At 38.0% G+C, this 17,818-nt stretch overlaps 1 protein-coding gene and 1 long non-coding RNA gene across 2 annotated transcripts; both read right to left on the bottom strand.

Moving 5' to 3' along the window:
• Positions 1–1,847: 1,847 nt before the first annotated feature.
• Positions 1,848–16,769, bottom strand: LOC136236853 (testis-specific gene 10 protein-like). The gene is made up of 6 exons (XM_066027084.1): positions 16,535–16,769; positions 4,587–4,686; positions 4,430–4,539; positions 4,115–4,323; positions 1,944–2,327; positions 1,848–1,853 (listed from the first exon to the last, which is right to left on the bottom strand). The coding sequence occupies exons 1-6, from the start codon at positions 16,767–16,769 to the stop codon at positions 1,848–1,850; spliced, it is 1,044 nt and encodes a 347-aa protein (XP_065883156.1).
• Positions 16,770–16,783: 14 nt separating this feature from the next.
• LOC136268320 (uncharacterized) lies at positions 16,784–17,617 on the bottom strand. Its single transcript, XR_010706979.1, has 3 exons — positions 17,336–17,617; positions 16,973–17,276; positions 16,784–16,909 (listed from the first exon to the last, which is right to left on the bottom strand). It is a non-coding gene; the product is annotated as an uncharacterized lncRNA (long non-coding RNA).
• Positions 17,618–17,818: the final 201 nt, after the last annotated feature.

Here is a 17,818-nt window from a genome sequence, read left to right as displayed (position 1 = left end):
GTCAGTCAGTAGAAAATTCTGCTAAATAAACTTTTTAAAATTCTATAGCAACCTGTTGACGGGTCAATCTGAAGGCTTGTTTGGGCTTACCAATACTGCTTCATTGTCATCAGGGAAAAGTGAGACTGGTTTTTGGGTGATGTTTTTGTGGGCCATGCCCACACCTTTGTGGTCCCTACTATACAGTACTATCATTCCCTCTAGACAACAAAGAAGTCATATATAAAAGAATTTCAAGAAAAAATGCCAACAAGTCAGGTTTCCCTCAGTGGGTCACAAATATCTAATACTGAAACAATAATAGTCTGTATCTGTCATAGTACTTCCACCATGCAGCTTTGCATGTATACTCAAAATGGTAATCCACTCACACTTGGCTTCCTGGTGTCTTTATTGTGAGATACAGAGGTTCCTTGTTGTTTAGACTGAGGATGAACAGGAAGTGGCTAATCAGCCATTGATGTAGTGTGCTATAGAAGCCAGTGTACAACATCAGTATGGACAATATGTGACTGGATTTGCAAAAGTGGTCTTCCACACACACACGCATGCACGCACGCACGCACGCACGCACGCACGCACACACACACACACACTAATTATGTAAACATACAAGTCTGAAATGTTCTACTTACATCAAGCTATGTTGTCGCTTACTGCTAAACAAACTTCAAGTCAATATATACAGTATCTATGTAAAGCCATGAATTGTGAAAGTTGATAAATTTGAGTGTGCGTGCGTGCGTGTGTGTGTGTGTGCGTGCGTGTGTGTGTGTGTGTGTGTGTGCGTGTGTGTGTGTGCGTGCGTGTGTGTGCGTGTGTGTGCGTGTGTGCGTGTGCGTGTGTGTGTGTGTGTGTGTAAGATCCCAATACTCACAGTATGAGGGAAATTATATATCTTATATTTTAAGTAAACAATAGAGAAAAGATCCTTAACTGAACCACAATAATGACTTCAGCATAAAGTAGCCTTATTTACAAGGTCATTAAACTCTTTTGCAACTATTTGACATGACCACTATAATGAGTGGTCTTAGTAAAGCGGTGGATACTAAAATTTTATGAGGTTTGACTATATTCATGCAAGATAACCATGTATTCATGATTTACAAAGTATTTATAAGGATTCAAAAATAGCAAAATATGTATATTTAACCTAATTTTATAAAATCGCTGACCTATGCACATGTGAGACACACGATTTTAAACATTTTAATCCTGAAAAAGCTATGAATCACTGTGAATGTATAGTGTTTAGTCCATGGTGATGTGCTTGTGTTACAAATACCGTCATGAAAAAAAGTTGCTCAAAATCATGGCTATATCAATAGCTTGCTTGCTTTGGGTGGTGGTGGTAGGTGCAAAATTGGTATATTAGTAGAAAAAGGCCAAGTAGGTCATCCAGCCTTAATATTGGGCTCTCAAGACTACCTGTGCCACTGAAAATGAAGAAATACATGTAGAAAATACCTGGGCAACTGTCCAAGGCTGTCCATGTCTCTAGAAATCAACTAGTGAAAAGCAGCCTAAGCAAATTAGCGGAATGGTAGATTGGCATGGCTGTGGTGTAAATGTGTAGTGTACTGGTGTGGCTATCCATTCATGGTGAAAAGTGAACTTCACTGGTGTATGCGTCCAGAGCTCCATTTTTGTATTATGAACTCTGGTACATAGATTGACGATTTTCAAAAATTTGGTCACATACCATATTTACTTGATTAAATGCTGCTGTACCTTCAATAATAGCCGCACTCAAATGGTACAATGATTGATTTTGAAAATATGGGTTGCAAAATCATTTTCGACCATCAAATGGTGGTTAAATTCAATAGTCGCCACATCGATTTTTAGAACTAAGGTAATATACACCACAGCGTTTAACCAAGCAAACACATTATGTGTGTATGTGTATTTATTCAAGTTGCAACCAAACAATGGCTAACCTGTACATATCGCTTATTAACTTTCAATTGAGTAGCTTCATTCTTGACTTTTGTCTTCAGTCTAGTGTTCTCCATATTAAGACCATTATTTTCCAATTTTAATGCATCAACCCCAGCATTTAAACCACACTTTTTCACCTTCAGACCATCAACCTCCTCCTTCAGACCACTATTCTCCACCTTCAGACCATCAACCTCCACTTTCAGACCATCAACCTCCTCCTTCAGACTGTTATTCTCCACCTTCAGACCATCAACCTCCTCCTTCAGACTATCAACCTCCACCTTCAAACCGTCATTATGAATCTGCAGGATATCATTCTCTCTTCTCAGCTCCTTGCTACTTATAGTCATCTCCTCCAGTTGGGTTGTCAGTGAAGTCACCTGTACAGTAACAAAGTCACGCTATGACTGGTTAACATCATAATACGTGTGAGTAGACTTGAGCCAATTATGCATTGAAAATAGCCTATTATGGTTTTGAGCAGTGCTAAAATATCCAGTCTACTGTGCTCAAAATTATGGTTATGGTTTAGAGTTGACTGTTTTATTCGAGTATATCAGCCTTTACTGACTCCTGTATTATAATAGCTAGGTGACTGCTCTATTAGAGTATCCTGATAGTGTGAATAAACAATAATACTAATAACATTGCACATTTTCTTGATATGAAATGCAGTAGTGTGGTCATGTTTTGCTGTATTTTTGGCATGTTCATTGTGCATTTTTCTTGAAAATTATCCTATTATGCTGACATAATGCTCAATGCTTTTGCTAGCCTATCATGGTTGTGTAATGGCACAAGCCTATGTGTGAGGTCTGAAGTTATATTTATTATATAAATGCAGCAGGATACTTATTTATTTAAAGCTTTAAAGCATAATTGATGCACACATCTCAGTGAACTCAATTGTGGGTGGAATCATGCGGATAAAGACTAATATTATTTGCATTTTTAAAGCAGCAAGGACTTTACCTTATAGTTATATCAAGACACACAGTAGTGTGTTATGTGGCTAAGAAAGCTGGTGTACCACACCGTGAGTATATTGACAGGAAGAAAGAAAACAGCTTTTTCATGTGTGCATAGCTCCATGGCCCCTTCTCCAAAGCACACCATTTTTTCATTATAGCTATCCACCAGGTAGGGTAGGCTATGCAGCAAATTTGATTAAATTTGCAGCAGCCAGTTGCAAGATATGGGCGTTCAAAGTTTCTTTTTAATTTCTTCGTTTTTTTCTTTTTATCCTGTACAGGGCTATGATTTATTTTGCACATTTTCAAAAGTTGCTATAAAATGCAAATTTGCAACTCGATTGCCTTGATCTTTCACACAAATGAAAAGCATGTTAAGGTGGATTCATGTACCAAGTTTGCTGTGAATCTGATGAATATCTAAGGAGTTATGAGTGTTTATTCACATAAAAAGATCAAACTTCTGTCACGGCTACAGGGTAAACCAAGTATAGTGATGTGTAGATAAGCTGATCATCGTAGCAGTGCCTTTTGATAGTTTGAATATCAATAAAGTTACAGCGACAAATTTATAAGCAAAAATCAAGCAAGTGTATATTCATGGGATCGAAATACTCTAATAGAGCATTCCCCATGAGGTAAAGAAGGTGTACAAAATATAAATGTCAAAAAAAATTATTTATTTAATTGTAAATTGCTCCATCATACAATGACGATTCTGCAATAATCAAATACAATACAACTAAAAGTCCAAGATGGTCTGCTGGTTCTTTGTATCTCTCCTCTTCACAATACAGCCACGTCTAATTACAATATCTTTTTCACCCTTGTCTCTACAACTTTTAAGTTCAGTGTAAAGCTTCTTATTCTTTTTCCTTTCTTGCAGGGTCAAGTCAGGAGATAAATAAACCTTTTGGAAAGTAGGATCATTCTTGAGTCTAGGTGCACGTTTTAAACAAATCCATTTTGTCTTTTCATCATCAACTACAACTAAGATAGATTGTGGGGCTATGTTTGCCAAGCCTTAATACTTTGCAAATCTTAGCATCGGAGACTGATAACTTGTCTTTTATTAATTCCTCAATTGTTTTGGTGTCAGCAGATTGAACAGAAGATTGTACAGGTTCGGGAAGGTTATGAACCATAAGATTACATCTTCTCCTGTCTCAATCGCTAATTTCACTAACAATACTTACAACTTGGTTATTTACAACAGATGAATACGACTCAGGTTTAGATGCAACGCCACTTTCTTCATCTTCATTACCAACTTCCATCATAGCACTAGCGGGTGATGGAGCCGTTGCCTTATTCTCTAGGATCTTACAAAGGTTTGAGAAAGAGCTTTGGGTCTCATTTAATGTCTTAGCTATATCTTCAACCATCTTGTTTAGAGACTTGACAACTGTGTCATTAACACAACTCGTAATTTCCTTGGTAAATGAATTGGACATGTGGTATAAGTCTGAACTTGTCACAGAGTTTACAGAACCAATGTACTCTTAACTCACTGTGTTGTCCTACACAGTGGATCACTTTAGATGGTACCTTCTCACACTTGCTACATAACCACATCTCACAACACTCGCATTGAATAAGGTTCTTTACATTGTCAGTACATCTGTCACATACGTAGTCACAAGTTATGCTGTCATCTAACTCCTGTACTTCTGAGTAATTCGACTATTTTTCTGCTGGGGAGGGGTGTTGTGTTCAGGATGGTTACACTTCAAACTACGCGTCGTAACTGGAATTTCTCCAATTGTGACTAGATTTTAGAAAAATGATCCAAATCGCACATTAGAAGTTTTGAGATAAACGGTTTTAAAGAATTCAAACCAGCATAACTCTCCAAGGATAGCAAGCACGCATATGAAATTTACACAAAAGATGCATCAATCTGTTACCTTTCAGGCCACTTCCAGTACTTGTAGCTGCTTGTAGAGTTTCCCACCAAATAAGATAGGAAATCTGAGGGATAGACCTCAAAATGGAGGCAGACCACGATTGGAGTCCAGAGACGAGATTACAGGGCTGTGCTGGCTCCTTACTGGCTGATATGTAGCAAAATCCACAGAAAAACGTCTGGCCAACATTATCAGGCTGTCCACCAGTAAACCACTGGTTCTTGCCAAGCCAGGTCCTTCACAAGGCCTAAAACCGCCACTCGAGCTCTACACACCACCCAGAAAATATGTCTGTTGAAACCAGCCTCGAGTAGTTTGAGTGGTCAAAACTACTAGTACAATAGTGTAACTATCCACTGGAGGTGTTAGTTTGATTTTGCCTGATGTGCAATTTGGATCAGTTTTGTAAAATCTGGTCACAATTTATCTCGAACAAAGACTATTCAACACCTCAACCTCACTTAAAGAAGTTGCAGTAACTAGGCTCCACCATCCTGGGAGGGACGTTCCCTATAACAGTGTTAATCCTCGTGTTAAAAACAAGGGCGGAAAACATCTTCAGCAAGGGACCAAAGGATTTAAAGCAGCAACTCCCACAATTGAAGATTTACCAAGTTCAAACTAGGGACCTCTACACCTAACACCTGCATCCTTAACCACTGAACCACTGCTACCTTGGCTGATCACCTCACTTGATTTCTGCTTTATAAATGAAATTTTTAGTTTAAATCTGCTTATAATCAAATGTTTGTAATTTCATAGATCTACCAATAGAAGTACTAGATTGTTCTAGAACATTCTATGTATGTTCTATTAGAATCCCTCAAAAAATATGCACTCTATTAGAGTATTACAATGAAGTAAATCTCATGCAATGCAATACATTTATAAGTCTGTCTTCAATATAATCATCATTGTGTGTGCATAGAAAAGAAGAAATGTGAGTAAAAACAAACCTCAAAGTCAGCCATAGGCTGGTTTTGGGGCCTCATAAAGTACAAAAAGAAGTTAAATCCACACAAAAACAGCCAAGCTGTGAAAAAATGGTGTGGCCTTAAAAAGCCTGGGTAAAAAAAAGTTGTGAAATCAAAGGTGGTGGCCAAGAAATGACTGGAATGATAATAATGGTTGTGTGCATTGTTAAAATTTATTAGCATTAACATCATTGCAGCCATTTCTTGGCTGCCACCTTTGATTTCACAACTTTTTTCACCCAGGCTTTTTAAGGCCACACCATTTTTTCACAGCCTAGGTGTTTTTTGTGTGATACATCCACCTCTACACACAATATTTAACTTCCATCACAAACAATATTGAAATGTTACTATCCAGAGTGGAATAGTTATGCCTTAAACATGATGCAATAGCTAATCAAACTATATCCTGCAATCATAACCAACCATATTGAAACTATAAACTAACTTGCTATATATGCAAAGTCCCACCTTAATGTCGTTTAATCCTTTACTTATCAATAAGTTACTGAATTAGCAGGATAACGATTATTAAAAGATCGATTTACTCCACTAGAACATTCAACCAACACTAGTTAACAATTGCAATGAATAACTTTCCTGATCTGATTAACAATAGGTGGCCTAATGTATGCATGCCGAATTTCTGTGTGTTGTCTTATGTTCTAACAAGAGATCCAGCACTGTCTATTGCAGTGAATTCTGTGACCACTCCATTTACTGGGGGTAATCACAAAAATTTTAACTGTATAAACTGGCTTAAACACCCTGGCCAGTTCCAAATGAACAATGGTGCAAATATGGGTATCATGGTATTTAAAGAAAATTGTGACCAGATTTACACATCCAATTTACCAACTTTGGTAATCCATAACTTCAGATTGGAAAAACCTACATTTAGTCAGCAGTGAGTACCAATATATACATGTGTATGCCTTGAAAGATTATTTAAACACTAAGCTATGGTCTATAGAATTGGATATAAGTGGAAGACTCCTTTTCGCAAATCCGGTCACAATTGTTTAGATGCGGTAGCTATACTTTAAATAATTTATGAGACATTTTATAGGAAAGTAGAATGTTAGTGATGTTTGTTAACAGTTTTCATCTTTGTCTTTGCCAGAAAGGAAGAAAGGAAAACCTATACCCAGCTACGAATCCACGTCTTCACTGACGGTGAACGTGATACTTCAAGACTCAACTATTAGATCAATTTGGTTATCTTAGTTTTTAGTAAATCCAATCCCATCCAAAACAGCTTATAGCTGTAAAAAAAGTGCGTGTCCAAGTAAAGCAGAGTTAACTGCGACAAAAAGTGATGATATCATAGTGTGGTCATGTGTGAGGTATGCAAGTTGTAAATATTAATCAGATAATACAATATTATTGTTAAAGTATTAATGATAACTATGTGATGCTGTTAGTCTATAAGTGTGTGAGCATCTCCATAAATGCCACTCAAATTTGACTCTCAAGAAAGCAAAGTGTATAGATTCTCTGATAGCAATAAATACTTTGAGTTTGGCCGCCTTTCCTTTGTCATATCTGATTAATGTTTACAACTTGCATACCTTACACATGGCCGCACTATGATATCATCACTTTTTGTCGCAGTTAACTCTGCTTTACTTGGATGTGCATTTTTTTTACAGCTATAAGCTGTTATGGATGGAATTTCAAACCTTTTTGTTACATAGAATAAGCATACTCTCACTGTTGAAAACAGTAGGTGGGTTTCCATGGTTTTGACATACAGAAACCCCTTTTAATTTAGATTACAGTGACAGAATATTAAAATACAACCGTAATTTTAGTGGCATGCAACTGCAGTCAACTAACATCCATTTTAACTAGTAAACCCTTAGTAACACTTTACCTTCACGGCTGCCCAGCATTAAAACGATCAAGATACTCTAATAGAGCAGTCACAAAACAGCTCTAATACAGCAATCAAAGTTACAGCATAGTTACAATTTCTCGTACTGATATGGGCAGGGGCATGGCTTCTCTGTCTTAATTAGTCAATGCTTGAAATAGATCGAGATACTCTAATAGAGCAGTCAATCACTCTAATACAACAGTCACGTTTCTACAAGTGCTATATTTTTATATTATAAAGTCTGTAAGTAGCTAGCATTTTAACTACACAATACAATACTACACAGCTCTTGTGAAAATGAAATGAGAATGGTAGAGAAATGGTGAGTATGTCCAGAGACAATAGAGAGGTGCGTAATTATGTCCTATTGTAAATAAACACCTTTAAAATTTATATTACAAATAAATAAGCGTACCAGAACTGTTGTCTCATCGCCTGAAGGTTGTCTTTTTGTGTTGAAGAGATTGACAATATTGGTGAGTTTAACTGTACATGCATTTTGTTGGAAAACTTAATTGTAAAAGGCATAATTAGCGCATACCACAATAACATGTATCAGTGGCTAAAAAAACGAGCTAAAAACTATTTTTTACAACTAGCGGGGGAGGGAAGAGAGTAGTACATATAAACAATTTTCTTTTGTTACATTTGCAATTGTGCTCTAAGTTGTTATGTAGCAAAATGTTAGTGAAGGGAATGATTGAATGAAGCGGGGATTTCAGAGGAGTGTGGGAGCATAGTTTACCTAGTTGAAACATAATAATGTGGCAAGATTGAATCTGGAAGCAATTTGAGATAAGTGACTGAGACCTGGAACTAAAAACAAATTTACAGTAACGTACAAGCCAATTTTTTAGATCAAACTATTGTTTAATAAGATTTTAAGGCAATTATTGTATATCAATAGTGGCTGTGAAAATGACCATAACTATAAGTTGCAGTTTTAGTAGACCACAAGTATAAATTTTTTGAAAATAGTAATCTTAAGACTGGATCTTGAGGTACTTTTAGTCAAATCCCTGTAAACATGCACAGCACAAGTATGTAATTTTTGACTTTATTCTTTTCTGTGGTGCAGCTTGCTAGTTAGTCTGACTTTTATGACTAGCCAAATCACCATTTACAACTTGCCTAAAGTCATTTACAACTAGCTTTAGGCCACAACTAGCCCCCCTTTAAGCCCTGACATGTATTTTGTACAGTGGAATTTCTATCATGATGGGTACAATTATTAGACATTGGATCAGGGTGAAAATTTTACTGCTATATTTGGAGGTTGTCCGGAGATAACTTTGTAGCGTATGTGTATCTCAGTATCTTGATAATTAATCCTTCACTAATAGTACAGTGAAAACTGGTCATTATTGTAGGGACAAAATTTTCTGACCTAGCGTATTAAGGAGGTGGCTGCAGTTTGCAGCCTTAAGCAATTGGTAAGAAGCATCTGCAATGCAGCTTAACTGGCTATAGAGATGGATTTAGTGTGCGACAGCGTGTGAGACAGTGAGTGCTGGAAGCAAGGGGGCAACCAATCTGTTAGAGTGCCAAAGGCACTGCTCCTGTGTCCTGACGTAGGTTAATGGGACATTTCCAAGTTGGCCAAAGTGTAAGAATTTTCACTTTTGGTCCTTATAAGCCCCTGATGAAGAAAGTGATGAAGTCATTATCCATAGGATATATATTTTAGCATATCCGTTTCAGTTCAAGCATAAGACAAAAACACAGCATTCCAGTGGTTTAGTGGTGACCACAACACTGCCTGAGTAAACTGGTGAGATTTCAGACTACCAGAAGCCATGGAATGCTTTCAACACATGAAATGCCAAATATCTAATTCCTGGCTTTTATCCACAGTGGACCTGCCTTGGTGGCCACTTGTACAGAAGGTCGCCTCTCTAAGAAAGCCAACTTTTAAATTCTCCTGTGAGACATCTATATGGTTAAATCAGTGCCTTGCTAAAGCAGCTACCTGCTTATTAAGCCAAGAAATTTTGGCCCAAAAGTAACCATCTTACTGTACCTACTTGATTTACTCAAGTATATATGGTAGCATCATGAGTATTTATGTCACAAGGCGCTACGTTATCAAAACCTGAATATATCAATTTGTATACAGAGCAATCTGCCACAAGGTTGGCCATAAAGTGACCTGAGTAAGGTTTCAGTGTATATTGTTCACCATTGTTAACCGTACATACTTATACGCATTTTTACTTTTCGTAACTTTTCCTCTTCAGGTTTACTAATAGGCACTACGCAGTATTGTTGACTGGTCTGTGCATAATGTGATTTGGAATGCTAAAACGGTACATAGCATTTCTTTTATGCACATGTTGTAATGTGTCCACACATCTTAGAAATAAACATAATTGAAGGGGCCAGCAGCAAAAGAGGTCAAGTGCCATTTGAAAGATTAGGTGACCATGTAATGGACGTTAAGCAGAATTTTGGGACATAATAGAATTTTTGTAATATTTGCTAAAAGTTATATTGAGACTGCCATGAACTTTTAAACTCTGTTGTTTACTTGGTGACAATATTATTCACATGGTTAAACCAAGCCACTCTAATTTTTAGAAAATGGAAAATCTAAAATGGCACATGTCTCCTTTTTCCACTGACCCCTTCTATTATATTCTCCTTTATAAGTACCAAATTCCATTGTGCCACTGGGTAGTAAGCAGGGGTGTAGCCAGGATTTTTTTGAAGGGGGTTCGTATTTAAAGAGGAATGTCTTAAGGGGAAAGCCTGGGTGCTTCCCCTACACCATGTTTGAACAAAAATGATGAATACACAAAATGTGCCCTTAGGCAGTAACATTAAAAGGCACTGTTTGTGCATCAAACTAGCTAAAACCTACACCAGCTGTTTATGCAGCTTATAGAAACTATAAACCTATTGTAAAACTAACTAATCTTCACTTCCAGACAGCATACTGACAGCCAACTTCAATTTCCTAGCACACGGAAGCCCTCCACACTCTAATCCCTTTTTAGTCAGCAATATTTCTTTCCAGCTTTATATTATTCTCGGCCGGTCCTCCTGTTGATGGTCAATAACTTCAGACATGGCTTGTACTCCAATATGTTCAAGACATCATGTGCCCACAACATTTACCAAATATACATACACATCAACAATTCACAGTTTGTGCTAACCTGACACATGTATAACACAACCACTTGAGTTTAGCAGCTGCTGCCTTGTAATAAACCATTGAACAGTCCTTCGCCATTTCACTCACACCATTTCAACCATGCATCATGTGCGCAATTGATCACGTGATGCAATGATATGGTTCAGCATTAATGTGATGTGACCCTCAAGAGTAATACAGAGGAGTACCATTGGGCAAGTAGCTACCGGAGAGCTCCAGTGCTGTAAGATTTGGTGTGATTTTTAATTTTTTTTAAATTCTGCCCCTGAAAGGGGGGGTTCGTCTGAACCATCCGAACCCCCCCTGCCTACGCCCTTGGTAAGTGGGTTGAGTCAGGACATTTGGGTCACATTTTGTCCTGGCCAAGTGGATCTCATCCACTGACAGAAGGTACAGGATCAGATCATGTGAATAAATTACAGTGGAGCTTGTCTATTACCACCTTCACTCAATAAGCAAGTAGCAGTGTATAAATTCTCACTTTGGAATTGGCTTTTCAAGACAGGTTGTCTTTCTATACTGGTTGCCATTAAGACAGGTTTCCTTGATTGTATGATGGAGTGTACATACTAGAGATGCAACAATATCCTCCACTTAGGCCATACCTACTGGATCTTATGTTGCACGGGCAAAACCTCAGAAAATTTGGGTAGGTAGGTCGATTTGATAATGATAATAATAATTAGAAAATTCAAGTATTATGGTGAAATTTACCATACAAAAAGAGCAACAACTACAAAAAATTGTTGCATGAATCATATAGGGTGTTCTGCAGCACCATAATGTATTACTGTATAATGAAACAAACCTCTTGAGTACTAAGAACTACTTCGTTTGGAGTATCTTCACCATTAAAGCTTGACCTTTTAAAGAGTTTAATCCCCAGAGGAGTTATCCCAATAGCTGATTTTCACTAGCACACATACACGAGATTGACGATCTTGGCACACGTGATCCTATATCACGTGATTATCATTATCATTTCAGGTCATGAAAAAAGAGTCGGTCGGGCCCATGCAACATAAAATCCAATAGGTATGGCCTTAGTGTCGTTTGATAGTGATGCAATGGAAACTATGTATCATTGTACTTAAATATTATATTGTTGCAACTCTAGTACATATTTATAACAAGAATGTGTGTTAACTGTTTAGGCATACTGGAGCCACACCCACTCATCTGGATTCTACAAATGGAGTCATACCAACTCATTGTCAGTGCACTTACTCATCTGTGTTTGGATGAATATGCTGGCCTGCTACCATGGTGGGCCACTGGAGAAATCACAGTCGTTATATTGTACAATTCTTACTTTTATTGTGAAAACTGTTGGGTATTCATGTGTCCTCTGTAAGTTGTAACCAGGGGCGGATCCAGGAGCTGGCAAGGGGAGGGGAGGGGCACAAACAGGCTAAGTTGGTAGGTGGTTGGGGAGAGCAGATTCTCTTGTTAGTTGCTGCATTTTTGAAGCAGCAAATAATCACCTCTTAGTAGTGTCTCACTGTTGATTTTTGCCATTTTGGCCTTTGCAGATGGTTAAAAGCTGTTTAAAAGGCTCTGAATGTCTTAATAACAGCAATACAATAATTATTTTTAGATGCGCTTAGTACGAACGAAGGTGCTGATTGACTATTTCACAGCTAGTTTGACTTTGGTTCGCTTTGGTTTAGGTGAATTTGTAATAAATACTATTAAATATGCATATTTTCATGAGTTCATTAACTGATCTTGGCCTTAGTATTTACTAGAAGTATGGCTGGCTCCTCCACAAGGTCAGTGGGAAGGGTGGGCCCAAATGCCCCATCCTGGATCCGCCATTGGTAACTACATGCATAGATTATATATTCCCTACCCGGGATTGGAAACCGGAGGAATTCCTGTACAGTCGATTGCAGAATTCTTGAAAAGTATGCCGTACCGTGAGTGTTTCCGTAAGGCTCATTTATCGTACCCTGAAAGTTTGGAGGTTTTAGAGCTCTGAGGAAGTGTCCAAATCCGCTGTAAATTATCCCAAGTAACAGCTAAATCAATTTCGCGTCGTTCTGCAGGGGGGGGGGGGGGTTCTGAAGAACTGCCCTCTTGGAAAAAAAGGTCCACAATTTTAGTATACAAGTCCAAATTTTCAGGAGCAAAAGTCCATTAGCTACAGTACTACTAATAAGAAGCTAAATTAAGTGCTCCGAGTAACTAATTCAGTGCTTGTATTAAATGCAATGCAAGATAGAGATACTCTAATAGAACAGTCACTCTAATAGAACAGTCACAATTACATTTCTTTTAAAAGCTATTAAATTTACATGTAGATTGTCTAAACCAAGCTTTCATTAAAATATAAGATTATGGTGAACAAGCTCCTCCATGCAGAGCCCACGAATTGCATCCATGCTTCAACTAAAATCAATCCAGCATCCATCATCTAATCATTTCAATATCAGTAACTATGTCAACTTTTGCCGCAATCCTACCAGATCCTCTACCAGCAACAAGCTTCAACACAATTTTACATCATCCAACAAACAAAGGTAACTTCAACAGATTACCAAGAACTTACAACAGTCTACCAGTACTTGACTTAAATCAACCTTTTTCCACCATTAAATCACAGTTACTCAAGATCTTCTGGCAGTATTTTATAAACAATTTTGACTCTGACAATCCTCACAGTCTGCACTTTGTTTGCCCTTGTAGTACCTGCTCCAAGTCTCCCTGCCCACCAAACTTCAGCAGTAATTAATAATTTTTTTCTTGCTCTCTCTTTTAAAATAAGTACTTATGTAAGTAAGTTTATTATTAAATACATATAAAATGTATGTAATAACTTTAGCCAGCTAACTTAAATTTGATTGTAATTTTATACATTCAACTTTAAATGTAAGCTGTACGTATACTTTTTCTGGCTGTGGGCACCAGTTTCCCACAGACTTTTAATGCAGGCCTTGCCTGCATTAAAAAGCAGTTAAAATAAATAAATAATAAAATAAACTCCATGCAATGTGTAAATTTCATTGTTTAAGACACCCTTTGTTCTTCTCCACTTCCTCATGGGAAAGTGCTCAATCTTTCCCATTCTTATTCACTGTGACATTCCAATATATTATATTTAGGTACATGCATGTGTATAATTACAGTAGCAGTAGAGATTTTTCCAGATATCATCCATACAGCTGGTCTTCAGCTTACCAAAAATTTGTTATTTTTATTGACTAAAATGCCACTAAATTCAACCTTTTAGCATCTATTTTCAAAAAATTTCCTGGGGGGGCATGCCCCCAGACCCCCCTAGTTTTATAACCTGAATCATGTCATATAAAAAGGTCCACTTTTCTTCTAAAGAACCTACCCAGATATAAGTCTGGCTACGGCCCTGACATTGTCTCATCAATGCACCAATTAAAGTAATCTTCACAAAGATCTCATAGGACCATAGCAGTCTTATATGTGAAGTTATACACTTTCTTTGTAAGCATAAATATTCGAGAAAAGGATGATTGTTGCTGGAACCACCGACCTATAGACTATGACTGCAGCTATTTTGTGTAAATAATATAAGGTTACTGAATTGTGGTATGGGTTTGCTGCTGGCAGCTTGTAACTATTGGTTTCTATTGAAGTGACTATACTGTCTAGATGACAGATAGTTACTGGGCAGTGTTATACATGTATAAGGAATACAATTGTTTGATGTAAAAATGTTGTAATTTATGATTAAGATATGATTTTATGTGTGACAATTCTACTAATGGTTTGATGTTAGTTACTTCTTGTCATATGCATAGCTATAAATCCTTTGCCACATGATCTCTTCAGCCATTGTGTATTCTTTGCTATGGCTAACTGAACACTTGCAAACCAAAATAATTTTCAACTGTTGCATATGCTGGAGACATACTGCATATTGTGTCTTTAAAATGGGTCTGGTGTCCATTGTCTAGTGTATCAGTCCTAACTATACCTTTTTTCTCCTGTTTGTACATACAGGTAGTTACAGTGGCACTGCTTTTCTATACACTTGGCAGCCCTCTAACATTCAACTGATAGCAGCCATGCAGGATCTGACTGTCACTGCATTTGTGCAGCAGGTACAACTCACATCGATCAATTGATGCTTCAAAACTGTACCAAATCATAATGAGTCATGGGCCCATGGCTGCATTTTAGAAAATGCCAACAAATGCTGAGGGTCAAGTCATCTAGTCTAGGAAACCTACATAATTCATGCTTATTGTGTTCAATTCTCTGCACAGTATTTTATACACATATTAGCAGCATAACACAACATACAGAAGTGCCTTCATATTATCTCAGTGATCATTCCAAGCTGCAAAAGAATGTCGGTAGTTCAATAAGATGTTGTTAGCAATTACAATAAAAGATGCGAAGCTTGCAGTGATGTGTCATGCTGTACAGCGTGATCCACTGTAAATTTCTATTTCACCAACAAGGAAGGAAAGTAATGAAACAATGCTGATGTACAATTAATAAGGTAAGATTACCTACAGATCAGCAATAATAAAAGTCCTGAAAGTGTAACTATACATAGATGCAGTATACAGAATACATATCGCATATGTGGCTAATGAGTGCACTCACTGAATAACTAGCTGTTCAGTGGAAGGCCTGGTGAGTAATGCAAGTTAAGCACCAGCTCAGGTGGGTGAGGGCTACAAATCCATTGTTGCATGACCTGTGGGCGCTATATACATGGTAACGTAGCTCACGTTCATCATCCATCACTGAGAGTCTTGATGTTCCTTTGCACAGTCTCTTCCTGATTTACTGACGAACTGGATTTTGTTACACTACGCCGTTACACATTCAACACTGAGTGAAACTGTTGATTGGTGTTAATTGCCTTGGTTTCCAATCTCGGGTAGGGAATATATAATCTATGCTACATGTGTACCCATATAATTTTGAGGTGCTATAAAATGCATGGTGACAATTCTAGTGGTTTTCCTTTTAGGCTAGCTACATGCACTAATTAAATACACATACTTACAACTTGTTTCAACAACTGGTAACCAAAGTTGTGCTCTGTGTCATTCATTAAATTCTTTAAGCCATGCCCTAAGAGCAAATTACGTGGGGGCAACTATTTCAAATTTCACAACTAGCCATTCTCGAAAACATATGTAACAATCTCAACGAAACTTTTAGAACAGTTTAAAGACACATTGCCCTACATGTGAAGTGAGTATTGCAAAAAACAACAATATGGGTTTTGTATATGGCCTCTAGGCCGACTGAAACTTCGTTTGGTACTGAAATTACGAGTGTAGGGTAATGATGTATGGTGAAATCGATGATGTGAATATTGAGGCGATTGAGAGAATATGGAAGCAATAGCAGGACAATCAATGTTCGGAATGCACAAAGGAATGCAAGGGAATACACTTGTGGTTGCGTCTAACCGCATGCGAAAAAAAACCAAAAAAAAACCAATCAAAACCTCCCCTTTGATGTCAGCAATCTCGATCTCGAAACAGTCAACGTGGATTGCTTCACTGCTTGTGTGGTAGTTACTATAGTGACACGATGAGTTTAACTCTAGAGTTTCAGAGGGATAGCATAAATGACGGCAAGTTACAGGCGTGCCAAATTTGACAATGTTCATTCCTGTAAAATCCTCACGTGTAGTGGTCGCGTCATTTATTGTCTACGGCGCGCATTTCTGCTTTACTGGCCGTGCGACTCACTACCGTGAGTCTTGATTACTGACAATGTGCTAACCTGTTGTTGTGATGATGACTGACCAGACATCTCAGCCCACCACACAATGGGACTGATCCCATCACGACCAGCCTGTTGACTACACACATTTTTTAGCATCATGATTTCCTTGGAGACTTGTGTTAGTGGAGGACAGTTGTCCACATTATCATCCAAACAGGATATCACCAATGGCTTCAGGTCTTCAGCACCTCTTGTTAGCATGTTGATGTAGCTCTGTCGTCTCTGCACTTCTGATATCAGTTCCCAATTCTTAGTATTGTCATTGAAATGCATCTTGTCAGTTGGTTCAGGCCACTGTTGGGTAATGACATTAAGGATTACTCCCCCATAGGAGAATATATCTAATGGAGGACCATAAAATGGCCTTTTAGTGAGTGCTTCAGGGGGCATAAAATCTGGTGTACCTGGGATCTTGGTCATTGAAGTTTTGTTATCAGTATGCATCACTTTAGCAACACCCAGGTCAGTGATCTTGGCTTCAAGACTCTTCCCCAGTAATATGTTATTAGGGGTGAGGTCACGATGTATGATTGGTAGGATTCCTACTATGGAGGTACCTTAGACCGAGGCACACTTCATCCAAGATGCACAACTTCACATTTAACGGTATACTGTCATACTTCTCCACCAGACCCCTCAGGCTGTGCTGCATGTTCTCCATTACCATAACAGGTAATTTGTACTGGTCACGTGCTGGATAGTACACACCTATACAGGTACAGTAGTATAGCTATCAGTATGATATATCACGTGACACAGTGTAATACCTAGAAACTGAACGACGCACGGGTGACGAATGGTACTCCAAATTTGACACTCGTTAAGAAAGTCGGTTGTGATCTTACGAAATGCTTCACCTTGTGAATCTTGTAGTAGTAACTCGTGTACCTACTTTGCGGCGCACAGTGTTCCTTGATAGTCGATCTCAAAGACTCTCCCATAAGCACCACGACCAATTTCCTTTCCCGTGGAATTCACATCATAGAGAATAAGATTTGTAGAAATCCTGACAGCCACGATGAACGAATAAAGAAGTGGATAGGCGTGGCTTAAACGGTAACACCTGACGTCACAGTAGTTATTGCTAATCACACCTGTAATCACTTCCGCAGGGTAGAAACTGAGCACGAGTTTACTTCACCTGCAGGTTTGTTAAAAGTGTCTTTATTTTAGGCCTACCTATTCTATACAACTTCAAAAAGAAGAAGATTAAACGTACAGACCATAGGTAGCTAGCAATTAAATCTAAA

The sequence above is a fragment of the Dysidea avara genome, chromosome 10 (genome assembly GCF_963678975.1).
Source record: "Dysidea avara chromosome 10, odDysAvar1.4, whole genome shotgun sequence".
In the NCBI taxonomy this organism is placed as follows: Eukaryota; Metazoa; Porifera; class Demospongiae; order Dictyoceratida; family Dysideidae; genus Dysidea; species Dysidea avara.
The sequence above is the reverse complement of the archived record's forward strand: the minus strand, read 5'-3'. Positions and strand labels throughout refer to the sequence as shown.